At 41.4% G+C, this 17,565-nt stretch overlaps 2 protein-coding genes across 3 annotated transcripts in view; one reads left to right on the top strand and one right to left on the bottom strand.

Annotated features, from left to right (window-relative positions):
* Positions 1 to 8,480: 8,480 nt before the first annotated feature.
* LOC134070254 (uncharacterized) lies at positions 8,481 to 14,190 on the top strand. The gene is made up of 3 exons (XM_062526576.1): positions 8,481 to 8,553; positions 12,689 to 12,961; positions 13,119 to 14,190. The coding sequence occupies exons 1-3, from the start codon at positions 8,529 to 8,531 to the stop codon at positions 13,952 to 13,954; spliced, it is 1,134 nt and encodes a 377-aa protein (XP_062382560.1). The 5' UTR covers positions 8,481 to 8,528; the 3' UTR covers positions 13,955 to 14,190.
* Positions 14,191 to 15,203: 1,013 nt separating this feature from the next.
* The window catches only part of LOC134070116 (GTPase IMAP family member 6-like), a 4,165-nt gene continuing 1,803 nt past the window's right edge, over positions 15,204 to 17,565 (bottom strand). Inside the window, exon 6 of one of the 2 annotated variants that reach the window (XM_062526387.1) lies at positions 15,204 to 16,075. In XM_062526387.1, coding sequence (XP_062382371.1) covers positions 15,429 to 16,075 — 647 coding nt within the window. In that variant the 3' untranslated portion in view covers positions 15,204 to 15,428. The remainder of the gene's footprint in view (positions 16,076 to 17,565) is intronic. The other variant, XM_062526461.1, reaches the window with a different exon arrangement.

The raw sequence follows: 17,565 nt of genomic DNA, 5'->3' as shown, positions 1-17,565 counted from the left end.
TCTGAGTATATGTTCACTGTGTTCTCTGCCGTCACTGTCACTCCAATATCAGATAACACACACACACACACACTCACATGCGCGCGTGTGCACACACACACACACACACACACACACAAACACACATACACAGGCACACACTCACACACACACACTCGCACACACACACACACACACACACACACACACACAAACACACACACACAGGCACACCCAGAGAGAGAGAGAGAGAAAGAGAGAACACACACAGAATACACACAGATAACACAGACACAGAGAGAGAAAGAGAGAGAGAAAGAAAGAGAACACACACAGAACATGCACATACACACATATACACACATGCAAACACACAGATGGGCACACAGAAACGCACCCACACACTATAGTACATCACACACACACTCACTTCTCAGCTCCGGTGGTCTCACAAAATGTACTCAAAGATGTGTGTGTGCATGTGTGTGTGTGTGTGTGTGTGTAGGTGTGTGTGTGTGTGTGTGTGTGTAAGGGTGTATGTGTGCATGCGTGTGGGCGTGTTTGTGCATGTGTTTGTATAATGTTTTATGTACATGTGTGTATGTAGTGGTGCGTGTGTGTGTAGGTATGTGTGTGTGTGTGTGTGTATTTATGTGTGTGTGTGTGTGTGTGTGTGTGTGTGTGTGTTCCTGCATGTTTGTTGCACCCAGAGCAACCATTCTCTTTTAAAACATATTTGGAAACTAGTTGATTAAAGGTTTCTAATGGTGTCACTTATATGTTTCTAGGACAAAAACTAGCAGAGATTGAGATGTTTGGAACAGTTTTTGAAATCCCCAGGGGGGGATTTAGACTCCAGATAATACCACCATCTACTGGCCGATGGGTATACAGTCCTGAATGTACACATAAATCCATTTATTTCATAGCCCCCCATGGATGAAATTCCACAAAACTTGGCTTACTCCCAGAGGGTGTCAGGTTAATCATACACATGAAATTTGGTGCAGTTCATAACATCTCTTCTGAAGATATGGGCAATTAAAGCAATATTACATTGCATTTTCAATTTTTACGATGGGGGGGCAAATCACAAATGACTGGTTATAAGCTAAGTTGATGCAAGCTCTAGAGAACAACATACCATAAACATTTTGTCATCCTCGGTGCCACGGTTCAGGTAGTTATGTAGGAAAAACTGTCATTTTTGGGCTTCGGGCGGGGGCAGCGCGGGGGTGGAGTGACCCCCGGGGACGAAACGAAAATTTTCCATAGAACTCTACTGGGGCTACATGCCCACCAAGTTTCATGCGCTCCGGTGTTACGGTGTCCCGGGAATCGTTGACGAAAAATGACGGGAAAAAAGAAAAAAAAAAAAAAAAAAAAAAAAAAAAACTTTGACAACAACTATATGACCGCTTCGCTAGCTACGCTAGCGGCGGTCATAAATAATAAGTAGCCATGTGATTACATGGAAGTGTAACATATACTGTACATATTGCAAACAAAACAGCTCATAAGTGTATACTTCACCAAACAGTTGTTCAATTACAAATAAACAAAACAAATGTGCTGCCAGTCTGTATGTCAGAGCACAAACACGCCGGATTGGGAGGTAATAATATTATTGCTATATGCATTGTCTTTGGCTTTTGTATCAAGGGCATTTCACCGATGTGGGAATAAGTAAACTTCATAAAGGTGTGTCTTATCTCAGCACCACTTGTCACATTTCAATGCAATGGACGTTTGTGCCATACTGTATCATGTGCAATGTGCAACCCAATCTCAGGTATTTACAATGTCAGTGTGTACGGAGTAAAATGTGTTTCACTTCAAACTGAATCTGAATATTTTGCATTTTTATCTGAAATGCTGTTTTAGTTCCAGACTGTGAAATCCGATACCAGTCTAAGAATTATTTCATTCAGTATAATAATGCAATTGCTCAAATTCTGCAATTCAAGGGAAAATACAGTCAGTTTTTTACCATACTAAGCTCAATCTTTAAAGATTGAACATTAGTCTGGGGAGGCTGCGCTTTGTTTCTACTGCACTTCGCTTTGCTTAAAGGAGAATTCCGGTGTGGTATTGACTTAAAGTGTGTTGAAACATGATACTGAGTGTGAGCGATTGTCTCAGAGCTGATCTCGACCTGCCCCCTGCACTCTGAAATCTACCGCTAGATTTTAATGGCAGTGGCTCGGGCATAGCCTGACGAGCCAGACCCACATCAAGATGTAGGGTCTGGACACTCACCGTACACAGGGCTCAATCGGAGGGGTGGGATAAACAGTTGTCTTTCAAATTCCCTCCCCGTAATAGGATAACGCTAAACGAATCATCTTCTTGTTTTCAAGTAGCAGGATGCGTAACCTTCCCTCTCCACGCAATAGGATAACGCTAAACGAATCATCTTCTTGTTTTCAAATAACAGGATGCGTTACCGTTGCAACTTCTGGTCGCATGTCAGTCACCATTATGTTAAGCCCTGTGATTGGGCCGCTGGTGCTGGGGGTTGTCAGCTTCCTGGCTCAATGGATCGTGCCTAGACTGCCCCACCAGCCAAATTACATTTGCTGCCGCTAGGGGCGTCTAGATTTCTAGGCTATCGGGCATCGGCTTATCCATGCAAATAAATCACTGTTTTACACCATTTATGAGGCTCAAAGTAGCTCCACACTTTATTGGTAGACTTCTGAGGGCCCTGCCATTTAAAACGAGACATCGAGAACTTTGAAAAAGCACTGGTGGTTTACTTACATGACTGTCTATTCAGGCAGTCACTTCCGAAAGTTTTCCGTTCGCCGCCATCTTGAATTTCGTCACGTGACTGATTTGTGACTAGTTCACGTCTTGAATTTAGTCACGTGATGAGCCAGAGTGGAACTATAGCTATTATGTGAAATTAGGCGCGTTCAAGCTGACCTTTTGCAGCAGCGAGATTTGCCGGCGGCAGCAGGGGCAGGGATACAAATGCTGCTATGAAGTTGTACACTCTCTACTTCCCGTGGTCTAGACTTGACCATGTGACGAATCACGAGGCACGGACCCGCACGGACTCTTGTGGATATGAGGAGGCATCTAAACACCTGCACACACGTCAGGGATGTAAAAGCCAATTAGGGCAAAGACCTGACGTCATGAAGGCAGAGTCTAGGCTCCACTGCGCTCCGCAGTACCTCCAGACCGGCTGCTCTGTTGCGGAGCAGCCGCCTGGCCACGCCTTGCTCCCGCGATAAGTTGAGGCCATGTGATACCGACTGCCGAGTCGAAAACACACCCATCTAGACCATCACGGACAGATTTTTAATCACGTGCATCTTGTGCTGCGCAGTTTTTGTGCTGCACAGCCATCTTGAACTCGCCTCTAGTCACGAATCAGTCACATGACTAAATTCAAGATGGCGGCGAACGCTAAACTTTCAGAAGTGACTGCCTGAATAAACAGTCATTGCCTTTTTTTGTCCCCCCCCCCCCGCCCCAAGTACTCTAAGATGCCTGGCACACAATGTCCCCAAATATGTTGCCACACTACATAACAATTTGGATTATTTACCTGTCTGTGTGTGACACATCTGACTTTCTATGCACAGGAGAGGAGAAGGGGAAGATGGTGAAAGCAGATAACCACAAGAGGTTTCTTGGAGGGATGATGACCCGTTTCCAAACAATTCTTGCAGCTGTGGGGCTCATCTCAGTCATGGCTGCAGGTTTAACGGTGCTCACCTTGAGGCTTTTGATCTTAGTCATGGTTCAAGCGATAGTGAAGGCAATTGTTAAACGAGGTATTGTTGAAACCATGGCCAGTAATGTGGTCACAGGATTTGTAAATCTGGCCGGAAGTTTGGATCTATTTAAAAACAAGAGACTTGCATCCCTGGTGGTCTCTGAATATGGTGCCATAGGAGCAGCATTAGGTGGAGCAGTTGGTGGAGCTATTGGGGGGACAGTGAACACACTCCTGGGGGAGGCACTCCCGGTATTCGGACAGGCAACTGGGGTCGCACTGGGTTTTGTTTTGGGTAGGACATTTGGCCAGGCATTCACCAACGAAATCCTGAAAAGGAACGCAATAACAGACAAAGGCATTGCATGGCCACTAGGGGGCGCGTTAGCGGGCGGCTTTGGAGCATCGTTTGGCCTCATGGCAGGAGGGGTTATTGGAGGCTTTATGGGAGCACTGCTAGGGGCTGTTGGAGGGAAATATTTAGGCAGCTGGTTGAAGGAGACATCTTTCGATGGACAACGATATTCCATAGCAGTCATAGGACTTATCACATCCATACAACATATCACAACAATATTTGGAGTCAAAGGGCTGCTTGCAAGCTTGGTGGCAATCCTGGTGATGCTCGTGGTATCCAACAAACAACATACATCCAAAGGTTTGTCAGTAAATGAAACCATAAATTATACAGTTGTAGACAATTATTTTAAAAAAGTAACCCACTTGTTTACGTTATAATAACTCCCATAAACTGTTTTGTATACCCATTATATTTCATACTCTTAAGTGTCACCTCGGTGTAATTGCAGCTACACACATCTCTACCAACAAGAAAGAAGCAAAGGGAGAAGACGACCTGTGCACCTCTACCAATGAGGAGGAAGTAAAAGGACAATATAGCAATCACGAAGAAAACCAGAAGTGGATGAACATAGACATTTGGAAACTTGCTAGGCAATATGTGGACTCGATACTTTCAGCTGTGGGGCTTATCACAATACTGTTTGCAGGTGAAATGCCGTTCTCGACACTCGGAAGCTTAGCAGTGATCGCAGCGGTGCTTGAACTGCTCAGTGGGTTACATAAATCCAAGGGTTCATCTGGAGTCGTAAGAGCAGCCAAGGGCGTAGTGGATGCTGCTGTCACAGGATATGGAAAACTGGACGAACATTTGATGCGATTCGTAAGACAGAAAGTAGCACCATTAGTGTCTAAGCATGGCCGAGAATCTTGCGCCATCGGGGGTGCAATAGGTGGTGCTGTTGGTGGAATGATTGGTGGGGTAGCCCACACGTTCTTGAGAGCGATACATCCAATCATCGGACAAGCAGGTGGTGGTGCACTGGGGGCAATTGTTGGTTGGACAATCGGCAAAGCCTTCGTCAATGACACCAAAAAATGCTTATCTTACAAAAACTAACCAAGTGTTATTAATCTTGTATTAAGATTAAAAAAACCTTAACTTACAGTATTTTAAGATGAATTTGACTTTGACGTCTCATCCTGAAAACAGGCAAATTTGCCTGCCAGTAGGTTAAGTATGTCTTGACTGCCAGTGCATTGAGCCAATTTGTCTCGATAAGACTCCTTAAAATAAGTCAGTTTTCTTGAATTAAATGAAAATGATATTTCGAGAGAGCATTAAGTAAGTCTCCTCATACTTTTTTATAAGTATATTTTTTGGGCTTTTATGACTTTAATGATAGGACAGTTGAGAGAGACAGAAAGTGAGTGGGAGAGAGCGTTGGAGTGGGATCCGGAAAGGACCACGGGGCGGGAATACAGTATATACGGGCATATACAGTAGGTACTCTCATGACATGGTGTATAATGTATGCTACTATTTAGCATTTGCATGTAAAACTGCATTTAATTGCATGATATTTGTTACCCAAGATTGGGAAGATTAATTCCAAGATTAAGATGGATTAACTTACATTGTAAATGACATTGTAAAGGAAACCTTAACTAATAATAAACACTACCACAAAAAATACTACTCCCAGAGGGTTTGAGTGTCGATGATTATACTATTCAAAGTTTCTGTTTGAATTCAAAGAAATATTTCTAATTATTATACATTTAAACTAGGTATGCAATGCTCAGTTGATAACAGCACCAAAGATGAGCAGCATGTAATCCTGCAAGTCAAAACCAGGCGCTTTGTGCACAATGCTATTTTGAATAAAAATCCACCATAAACAAAAATACGGGTTAAAATGTTAACTTTCACATTTTCACATAATTCGACAGTATACAGTCAACACTTCCATATCGTGAACACATTTTAAGGAAAAACATACATTTTGACTCTTAAACCCGGTGAAGATTCAACACATTAGCAGTCATTCCCGTTGTCACCGCAGTTTTCTCCTGGAAATCACACTTCTCTGCCTTGACAAACAGCTAAAGTTGCTGCTGCACCCACCTCACATGAGAATTGTGTAAGTCCAAAAAAAATACAAAAATAAAAAAAATCCTAAAGACCTTGTTAATAAGGGCTTGGAAGATGGCAGGCGCATTAGTAAGTCCAAAAGGAAGCACTAAATGAGACTTGTCGGAACTCACAGACCAGGTTTGGATAAATGATCGGGCCAGAAAATTCAATAAAATTGTCAAAAAGGCAAAATCTGAAATCAGAGTCCAGGAACAAGAACAAGACCTTAGAAGTGGCTTAAAATCCTTTTACTGATGAGGTCCAGAGGCAGGCATGTAAACCGAAGCATTCCATCCATGTAGGGTCTGTTGTAGGCTGTCTCATGTCCAGTGACTTACAAGGTCATGCGAGTCTCAGGGTGCCTCTCATGCAGTGTTTATACGTTCTCCCTCGCTCCTCGGGCCTCGATCCTCACTGATGTACATAAAGAATGATGGGCCGGCAACAATGGGATAGTCTATCCCTTCCTCTATCTTTCTTTCTTTGTACATCAGTGAGGATCGAGGCCCGAGGAGCGAGGGAAGACGTATAAACGCTGAATAAGAGGCACCCTCAGACAGCATCTGTACTGAGTTACTCTGTTGTGAATGATCGGTGATTGGTTCACGAGAACACCAGACCCTCCCCATTATCGAGTGTTTCCTGAGAAGACTACAGGGGGTGCAGATAGAATGCCTGATAGGGATGCCAGTGTGTGTATCGCCTGGCCGCTATTTCAGAAGGGGAGGGCAGTGTGACGGAGTGCCATCACTACAGTTGAGTGGGCACTCTTGGCTGCCATACCAAACATACTGCCAACCATGAAACCCCTGTGCAGCTGCATGTGTGGGTGGAAACAGGGGCTTAGAAGTGTGATGTGGCCAAAAAACTGGAACTACCTCATGAGTCTGAAATCTGAAAATGATGAGAAAAATCAACCAAGTAGTGGTATAAATAGTAATGCTTTTAGCTTTTGACATCCCATTGAATCATTGATGGTGTAATTTTAGTCAACCACTGATTGCAGGCAGTAGCATGAAAGAAGAAGGGCAAACACTTATCTATGAGGGGAGTAAGATTAGCCTTAAGCTCAGATGAGGAACGAATAAACTAGGCAGATACATACAGTCTCTCTTGCTCTCTCGCACTCAAACATAAATCATCAAAAGACAGACAAACTGCAATATGCTAATTCAACCTCCAGGAACAAGGAACTGTGTATAATCCTTGGGGTTCTTGATGGGGAAAATACCAACAGGTGCTCAGCTGCCTAAGGAATTTTTCTGGTTGGTATGTTATTTTGGTGAATTCTTTGATTCTCTCACTGATACAGCTTTAACACGCGCGCACACACACACACACACACACACACACACACACACACACACACACACACACACACACACACACACACACACACACACACACACACACACACACACACACACACACACACACACACACACACACACACACACACATAGTATACTGTAGTGTATACATGGACACACAGCCAGAAGTCACTAGTTGACATCAGTTTGAGCAACACAAGAAGGATGAGTACTTTTTTGTGGAATATGTAAATATGTCAGTCTTCAGCCCACATCAGGAACAAGGAAACAAGGCAGGATGAAGGAGCCTGGTGTGATGTCTGAGGTTCTTAATGAGTAACATGCTACTAGACACTAGAAACTCTTTCACTCTCTTACCTATGTTGGGTTTGGAACTGAGCATTATAAAAACAAGTTGAATACTTGGAGGGTTGCCGGTTTAATCTCCGACCAGTCCACAGCTGAAGTGCCCTTGAGCAAGTTGCTGTTGGGCAGGTAGCTCACTGCTTACTGTGTATTCACTGTGTGCTGTGTGTGTTCACTAATTCACGAATTGGGATAAATGCAGAGACCGAATTTCCCTCACGGGATAAACAAAGTATATATACTTACTCACATGCATATGCAATGGTTATCAGAGGTTGTCCTGACTCCACACAATGATTTTCTTTACAGAAGCAGGTCTGGTTTTAATGCAGTGCCATCTCAGGTTCAAAAGACCAGGCCAATCAAATATTGTTTTTCAGCTCTATCCAGTGTTTGCAAAGACATTTACAAACAATTACATTGTTTCATAATTTGTGCACACAGAGTGATGAATACCCCTAGATCTTTACTGCTAAGAGATCCTGCCTGTCTGGGATGCTCTTTTTCATACCCAATTGTGTTCCCATTTACTCTGATTAGTGAAAAATAACATATGTGTATGTCTATGGTGTGTTTTCACAAGTGAACAGAAGTATGTGTATGTCTAGCAGACACACCCTCTGAATGAATGCAGAAGAGCTCCCAACAGATGTGATCAGTCAGTCTTATACTGCACACAGACAAACACTCTCATACACTCGTCAGGATGCCCACAAACGTCAACCAAACAGGTACAGTAGCTAATGACTTGAATTCTCTTTACGTAGATTTATTCTCTTAATGCCATGACAGCCATTTGAAAGACTGAATCATCATGTTCATGTTCGAAAGCATTTTCATGGTATTGTTGTATGCGCCAATGATGGGTCATTTAGACATTTCTTTTCAAGAGAAAATGTAACCAATTAAATATATCATAAAAAAGGAGAAAAAAGAATAGCGAGTGCATCCATGACTTTGGATGTCTTTCAGAGGTCGTAGTATGTTTAGTTTTAGAGCTAGTACGAAAATATTGGTATCTACACTGTAAGAAATGACATTATTATTATTATGGAATTGCATTAAAAAGGTGAGAGCACTATTACCACATTAATATCGAGAAATGTATAAGGCTGTTTTTTTTTTTTTAGAATACCCATTCAAAATAATTCACATTCTCACTACTTCTTAAAAAAAATAATGCAACATGTAAATTACTGTTTACAACAGGTGATAATGAAACTTTCATTTTGCTGGTACTTGTTACATCATTTCTTACATAAAATAATGTGCAATATTGTTGCCTATGCAGCACAATTCTCATTCTGTGCTGAATCAACAGATGACTCTCATCTGAACATCTTGGACTTGCTTCATACTTTATATCAATAATGTAATTATATTCAACCAATACTGTGGAAATGTTTAAGCTTGTGTCTACTTTATTATCTGAGACATGGAGGCTTAAACAAAGTCAGAAATTGTCAGGAAAAACGAGAATGCTATGCATCCTGAATTACTTAACACTAGAAGCGCCAAGCGCCGGTCATTTGACCGCTGACGCGTATTCCTAGAAGCGCCGTGGGGGTTTGACCTAGATATACCTAGAACTGCCGGGCTGCGGTCATTTGACCGCAGCGATTACAAAAAAAAAAAAATCTTTTCACTCGATTAAATTCCAGGACCCTACGTTCACGACTTTTCCTAAATACGCGTGTTTTGTCACCCAGAATTTTTACATGATCAAAAGCACACCGGTACAAGCTAGTTTAGAGCTATTTTGCGCTCACTTATGTGACAACACTATGTTGTCTCGCGTTCGGCCATTTTTGTTCAGGCTGCTATTCTCTTTTCTCACAGCAGATGTCGCAAGGATTTCCTGTCAGTCGGGCATGAGAATAATATTTTACCATAAAACATATCGTTTATATATGTGCAACATGTATTATATATGTGCTTTATTTTAATAACTATTTTTCATTTACATGGCATAGTCTATGGAGGCGATTTACAGTGGTAAAATGCGAGTTTGTTTTGAAAACGTTGCGACAGGCCTACGTGTATGTGTAATTTTCGTCGTAGCCTATTTATGTACGTAGGGCGCGTATGCCTACGTACATTCATAGTTGTACATCTTATCTTCTATTTGTAGACTATCTTTTAAAGCTCAGACTAATGTATAAGCATTTTCTTACATATTTGCTGGACTGACTGAGTTACGTCAAGTCAAGGACCTATCCTAACACATTTGTTGTATAATGTCAATTGGCGCAGCGTTAACACTCCTGTCTGCAACGCCAGAGAGCCGTGTTCACATCTCGGCAGGAGCGAAGTGCAAAATCTTATATCGATAGAATTTACTGACCGTTTTTCAACGTCGATGAACAATTATTTTTTGTTAATGGTTTTTAATAACAACCTATCTGAAATAAACGGATGAATCGCAATATGTTTAGGCCTACCATTAACGAAAAATAATTTCGCCAGCCAATCATTTTCTGCCGCCAACTGACAAACTTTGACAAAGCCAGTTAGATTTTTTGCATCTAAAAATAATTATATCATAGTGACACGCGAAAAAATAAACGATAGCCTAGAAACTAGGCATACATGAGATTTTCCCACTGGACACACCACATCAGTATTGTGCTCGTTGCTACGACACACAGGACTCCCAGTGAGTTGACGACCAATGAAAATGACATGGGGAAAAGCAGCAAACAAAGTAGCCTGATTTTGATCTCACCTTACATAGGCTACTTTCCTAATTCCTACGTAGGGCTACTCAGACTTTTGTTAAATCGTCAGGGCCCGGTTGCACAAACACCAAAACCAAAGATTGATGATATGAACCAAATATTCTGGAACAGATGGATTTACAGCATTGAACGTGATAGGCTATTAGCTAGCCTACTGATGCGACTTCCACCGTTTCCTTTCCAGAGATTGCTGCGCTGTTCACAACGCAATGAACGCATGCAGTCTACATTGAAGTGAAACGTGCAGAACGTTGTCCAAAACAATACAATAACATTGTGTGTTGATATCTAATACAATATACACATCTGTAGACATGAAGTGGCAACTAAAGCCATTATCAGTCATGAAAACTGTGGCGGCTGCATTAAGGTTTTGGCTGAGCCAGCTAGCCAGCCAACAACTTCATTAGCCAGCCGTTCTCAAAGCAAATGGCTTCGGGGTCTATACAACACACTATCCATTGCAGCCTATTTGAAACCGATCATCCCCCTCCCCCATACACTCGTCTAGGATACTTAGGCTACAGATATCACCGAGGCATTGAGGAACTGCCTCCCCACCCCCACCCCATCTATCTGTCCCCTGCATAGACTAGGCTGTAATCTGGCTGTTTAGGCAACCCGTGGAAGAATGCGCAATCATGTTTCATCGCATATGCGCGTTTCAGAATGTTCGAATTCGCCAGCGTGCGTGTAGTTATGTGAATCGAAAAGAATATAAATATAGCCTACTTTATTGATGCCTTGTTCAAAAGAACTTCCGTCAGGAATAGGTTGAGGATCGAACCAGCAATCCTTGGGTGATCAAGCCGAAGCTCTAACCAGTGAGCTACGACTATGCTTGTTAGCTAGGAGAAAATGTGTGTTTCAATGCTGAATCTCGAATTCACATAGAAGTTAGCTTAAATTGTAGAAACAATAGGCCTAGCTTTTTTTTCAGCAGACATCGCAAACATAGCCTACACATTCGCAAAACAGAGAATATCATTCACTCATTATTTTAAATTATGCTACTTCTCACGCCTATGCCTGCTCAGCATAGCTCTCTCTATCTCCCTCCCTCCGATGTAGCTAGACCCTAGATCTTCTCCCTAAATGAATGAAAGTTGTTTTAGAAAGTAGCCACGGTAGCCTGTAAAATGCGGCATGAAATCCTGGCTACTGTGTAATTGAAACCAGACTATTAGGCTCTTTGTTCCAGGTGACCAGGTCCGATCATTTTCGGCAGCGCGAACATAGGCTACCTATTAAATGAATAGAAGTGAATTTGGGGAGTGAATTAGAACTAGCCACATTCACTTTTAGAGCATTTTAGTTGAAAGTCAAGTTTGCTTAAGGTTTGTTCAAGAACTCTTCCAAAGTTTTTAACAACACAAATCAACACAAATACATTAACGGATAACTCAAACGTGCTGTATGTCATAATGAAACAAACAACCACAGATTATCAACAACACGGTCTGACACGAATGACATGGCTTAGTGCAAACTGAATTTATGACCAAACGATTTCATTCGTGCACGAAGCGCCATCTTGCGATCATTATGTGTAAGTAAAAGCCTCCCAGTCTAAGGACTCAGCGGTCATTTGACCGCCTCGCCGCGCTTTAAGTAGTTCACAACAGCACGGCGCTTCTAGTAGGTCGTCAAAGCGGTCAAATGACCGGGGCGCGGCGCTTCTAGGTATAAGTGGGTCAGAACGGCGCGGCGCTTCTAGTGTTAATTAATCGCTTAACAAAGTCATTCCTAGATTGGTGTTAACAAAATAGTTGTGGATAAAACACTTTAAAGGTGCTTTGAGTGGTGTTGGGTAATGCCACTTCTGTTGACATTCAAGCAAAAGAGAGAGCTAGCTCGGCCCTCCCTGCCATGCAACTGAACATGCATTGGCCGGGTTTCCCAGTTTCGTTAACCCAATGTCTGTGGTTGGCTGGAATAGTTTCTTATGTTTCAAGGTCAAGGCAGGACCAACTATACAACTGTACAATTTACAACTTACAACTGTAGTTATAAAGTGTTACCCATTTCAGTTTTCAATTATTATTTATTTGTATAAGAAATTTACTCCGAAATGACTGTATTCTAAAGTGTGTGTATCTGACTCCTTCCATGCACCATTTTCATTCAGAGCACAACACAGGAGAGGAGAAGGGGCCCAAGTTCCTTGGAGGGATGCTTCCTTTGAAGGAGCCTTACAAGACCATGGCTAGAGTTGGGGGGCTCATCGGCATTGGGGGTGTGGTTGTAGCGGTATGCCTATGGCGACTTGAGGTCATATGCATGCTTTTAGGGATTGTGAAAGAGATCTTCAGACCAAGTACCAAATCCATTCAAGACACAATCAAGGGTGTGGTCCACGAATTGGGAAAATTGGTTGGACATGTGGGTCCAAATGAAGCAGGTTTGTCAGTAAATGAAATGAAAACCATGAATTACATACTTCGATTTTTATTGATCATTCCCATTATAATAGCTACCATAAACTGTTAAGTATACCCATATACATTAGATACATTTTATTTCATACTCTGATAAGTGTTACCTCTGTGCAATTGTAGCTGGTCAGACCTCTACCAACGAGGAGAAAGAAGTGAAGGCAGAAGACAACACCCCTACCAGTAAGGGGAAAGAAGTTAAGGCAGAAGATAACACCCCTACCAGTAAGGGAAAAGAAGTTAAGGCAGAAAACAACACCCCTACCAATAAGGGGAAAGAAGTAGAGGCAGAAAGAGTGCAGTCCAATCAAGAAGAGAACAAGTGGATAAAAGTAGCCAAACAGAAACTTGGTGGGATAATACAATATTCTGCTGAAATTTTTTTGGTTGTGGGGTTTAGCACAGTGATGTTTACAAGTGTAATGGCGCATGCTTTGACACTCGGAAGTTTAACAGTAGTCCCAGTGGTGCTTAAACTACTCAGTGGGGCAGATGAATCCAAGTATTTGGCCGAATTTAAAGAAATAGTCAATACATTTGTGAACAATGTTCAGATAGGATGTAAGACACTGCTCACACTGTTAACGAGAATTGTAGGAGAAGACATAGCAGCAAAAGTGGAGGCTGAGTATGGTTGCACCAGGGGGGGAGCAATTGGTGGAGCTGTAGGCGGAACTATTAGCGGGGCAGCGTTCACGTTCTTGACAGTGATACATCCAATCTTCGGACAGGCGGTTGGCGGCGCACTTGGGGCTACTATTGGTTGGATAATCGGCAAAGGATTCACCTTAAACAGCCTGAAGGAACAGGGGCTAACAACAGACAAATGGCATGCAGGAGCATTAGCTGGTGCTTTAGGAGGGAGCATTGGGGCATTTTATGGCTTCATGAAGGGAGGTGTTATTGGAGGTTTAGCTGGAGGTATGATTGGCATGATGGGAGATAAATACCTTAAATGATGCATTGAGGTTGTTTCCTGTTCTGGAGTTCTGTCAGACTACAGACTGTTTCGCAGTGTAGCAGAAACAATGGGCTAGGGGTTACTGATGTGGTTTTGATGTACTGCTGTACTCTACTGAAGTTGTAATCCATTTGATCATCTTGATCTAATAATTGTATATTATAAAACGTACAGTTTAAAATTGAATTGCCGTCTAAAATGTGTATTAAGTATAATTCAGTGTTTGTCTTTTATTGATTAAAATGTTGATTTTGCCTTTTGAGATCACTGATAATACAATTGTTATCCATATTCCTAGCAAAATAAACAAAACTTTTCTGAACAAAACTTTTCCATGAAAGTCTACTGGGGCTACATACCCACCAAGTTTCATGTGTGTTACAGTGTCCTGACAAAAATGTGTATACTGTGCTACTGCGGCTAGCTAGCGGCTGTCATAATAACCTTTTTCACAAAGTAGTCATTCAAATTAGTCATTTTTAACATTTAACATAAACAACAAGGATCTTTGACCAGGTTTCCCTTGATCAGTAGCGCAACGTGATCTTAGGACGTGTACAATAGTGATTTTTTGATGATGCGCCAGACCCCTCCTTTGACCTCACAGGCCTGATGAAGATCTGTCGATCGAAACATTGCCTTTTATAGGATTTTTTGGATGTGTGCACCCATCTCTCCAAATAAGTCTGCTACATGTTGACATTTTTAAGTTTGTCATCTAACTAAAAACATCTATGCTAAAGTGGCACATATAGTTATAAGACCTTAACAAGAATGATATGAGAGTAAAGTGGATGTAATGAAATTATTTTTTATTATAATTCAGTGTAAACACAAAAATAAAAAAAAAGATTTTTAAAGGTCTTCAAGCCTTGTAAAAAACACACTATAAATTTACCCAAGAAGTTTGAAGTTTGCACCTAGAAAACAAAGGTGTTGGCTACATACAAGGAAGAAGAACATTCAAAAATGTAGTTGTACTGCAAATCAGACTAAATGAAGCCAGTGGCTCTGTTATATGCAAATTTGAATGGACTTTATGAATGGGCTGCTTCAGATGACTGGACTGAAAATCTTTGGATGTTCTTTTATTGTTTTTTACAAAGCGCCATCAATACCTGTTTTCATATACAGTATATTTGAAAACAGAAGATTCAGGGTTTCTAATGGTATCACTTTTATGTTTCTAGGACAAAAAACTTGCATAGATTTAGATCAATCTAATTCGCCAGGGGGGATTTTGACTGATTAATTTGCACAATAAAAGAGACAAAAAATTTGAGTCTAATAATAAGCTTTAATAAGCTTTGTTCGATAAGCTTTGTGTCGTGATGATCATGATAAGGCCCCATGATATGCAAATTGGATAGAATTAAAATAGAGTAAATTTACCTCCGTCATAACCTTTTAATTATAAGCAATGGCCTTTTCGAAATGTTGATGTCAAAATTAAATGTTTTAAACCCTAGTGCTTAAAGGGTTAAAATAAATAGACATGGAAAAATCATTACTATAAACATTCCTTGCCATGTCAGTCTGTTCCATTCCTTTTCCCTCAGCTGTTCATCCAAGCCATGAGAATAGGAGTAGCCCACATTCTGCCTAAGTAACAAGTCTATCTTCCCCAGCAACTCCTTCACCTGTTGGTCCCCTTGTGCATTTTCATTATCAAACATGTGATATCTTCCCCCAACATTGTTCACCAGAGTCTGCAGTCCAGAGCTCTCCTGCAGAAACTCCTCAACTGATTTTCGTTTCAGCTGGTCTCCTCGAGTGAACAAAACAATGGTAAACTTCAGAGCTTCCTCTCCAAAACTGTTCTGGACCCACTTCACTTCATTACTGAATGTGACTCCACCCATTGGAATCACCAATAGGAAAACATGGGGGCATTCTGACAGGCCTGAAGCATTCATTAATGTGATCTCTGGTGTGTCAATGACAGTGATGTTTCTTCCTTCCACAACTTCACTTTGACATTCACGGTACATGGTCACTGGTACAGCAGATGTTTCTGATTTAAATGCCTCTCTGCCCAGAATGGTGTTTCCTGATGCACTCTTCCCGGATCCAGTCCTCCCCAACATCATCACTTTCAGCTCAGGCATTCGAAAAGAATCTGTAGGAGCAGTGATGAAATGTGAATGATGGCAGAACGATTGAATAGCGGCTACTCACCAATCCTGTGGTTTCTCCCATATTTCAAAGTAAGCTCTCAGCAACCTCTGTGATGCTGCCCCTCTATGTCGTCCCAAAAATATTTAAATACATATTAAATAAAACATTTGTGCTGTTATTGAAATCATCAAGCATTATCGTGCTGATCTAAGTCAAGAAAACAAAAGAAAGATATATGGTGGTATTTACTATTTATGCAAGGATTCTAGAAAACTTTTTGTGTGCGTTATTTCAACATTACAGCTACTACAACTGCTACCAGAAAAAAAAAGACATTGTAGTAAATTGAATGAACAACTGATGTACCACTGAGCAGTTATGGGATAATGTCACGCACAGGCACATACAGGAACCAGGCCTTGTCGTATGTACTGTAACCTAATAGACTTGCCCAGTCTGGGGTGCATTTCTAGAAAAGTTAGCAATGATGCTGAACCACCATGGTACGACGCAACTTGCAATCAAACAACTACGTTGGTACAATTGTTTCTAGAAAACATCGTACCTGTGTCGCAATTTGTTACTTCAAACAAGGCAGTTCCAACAATGTTGTTGATGATGCAGTGAAACATGTCATTGGTGGACTATAGGTCGCAAGAACAAGTCCCTATACTATAATAAGTAATTACATTATTCCTTATGTGTATCATAAATACTGCCCACTTCTGGGAGTAGATATCAGAGATTGGTTCATGAGTTATGATGCAGAATATTTGTTTTTTAGGTGATGAAATGGGATAATAATTCTCTTTCTGGGTCCAACGGCTTTCAGACTCACATGTTTTTTCCGCTATTCTGAGTAGCCTTTAAGAAAATGTTCATCTTACAGTAATACCACTTGTTGCCTCAACCTAATGAAATCCTATTTTTCGCGAAAGCCTGGACGTTACCCATGAATATATCATCTGGCTGCACAGCTACAGAAACTACTTCGTTAAAAACGTCTGGCTGGCTAGTAAATGTCTTTTCATGAAAAAAGCTGTTGGGCCCGTGACATCGGATTTAAGAACCGAATAGGCATAATTCAGTTATAGTTAAACAATAGCTGCCAGGGTGACCATCAGAGTTTGTTCATAATGGTTTTACTGAATATCTGAAAATGTTCAGGGCTCTCTAAACTGTAAAAGTGCCAAAGGTACTGTTTTTGACCACTGATCTATGCACAAATAATCCCAATTTTTGACAGTGACCACTAGGATTTCCATGTACTTTCAGTACATGATACAGTATGTGAAGGTTTCATGAATTGGGTTGGGCGATATTTCTCACAAGAAGGCCTTGACTTTATCGTGCCGAGGTGCTCTCAGTGCTAAAGAATGGCACGGTGCGCCCTGTGTAAATACGGATAACTGTTGGTCTTAGTTTTAGGTTGAAGCTGGTCCCAGTGACTTCATTTATATATGCATGAGTGTCAAAAAAAAAGAAATAGAT

This window comes from Sardina pilchardus, chromosome 1 (assembly GCF_963854185.1).
Source record: "Sardina pilchardus chromosome 1, fSarPil1.1, whole genome shotgun sequence".
Lineage (NCBI taxonomy): Eukaryota > Metazoa > Chordata > Actinopteri > Clupeiformes > Clupeidae > Sardina > Sardina pilchardus.
Note: the sequence above shows the minus strand (reverse complement) of the source record. Positions and strands in the feature narration are given on the sequence as shown.

Bases quoted from the DNA above. Each gene is read 5' to 3' on its own strand.
- LOC134070254 (XM_062526576.1), top strand. From the start codon at position 8,529: ATGCCCACAAACGTCAACCAAACAG. The intron at 8,554-12,688 runs GTACAGTAGCTA...ATTTTCATTCAG, and splicing joins CACAAACGTCAACCAAACAG to AGCACAACACAGGAGAGGAG. The intron at 12,962-13,118 runs GTTTGTCAGTAA...GTGCAATTGTAG, and splicing joins TGTGGGTCCAAATGAAGCAG to CTGGTCAGACCTCTACCAAC.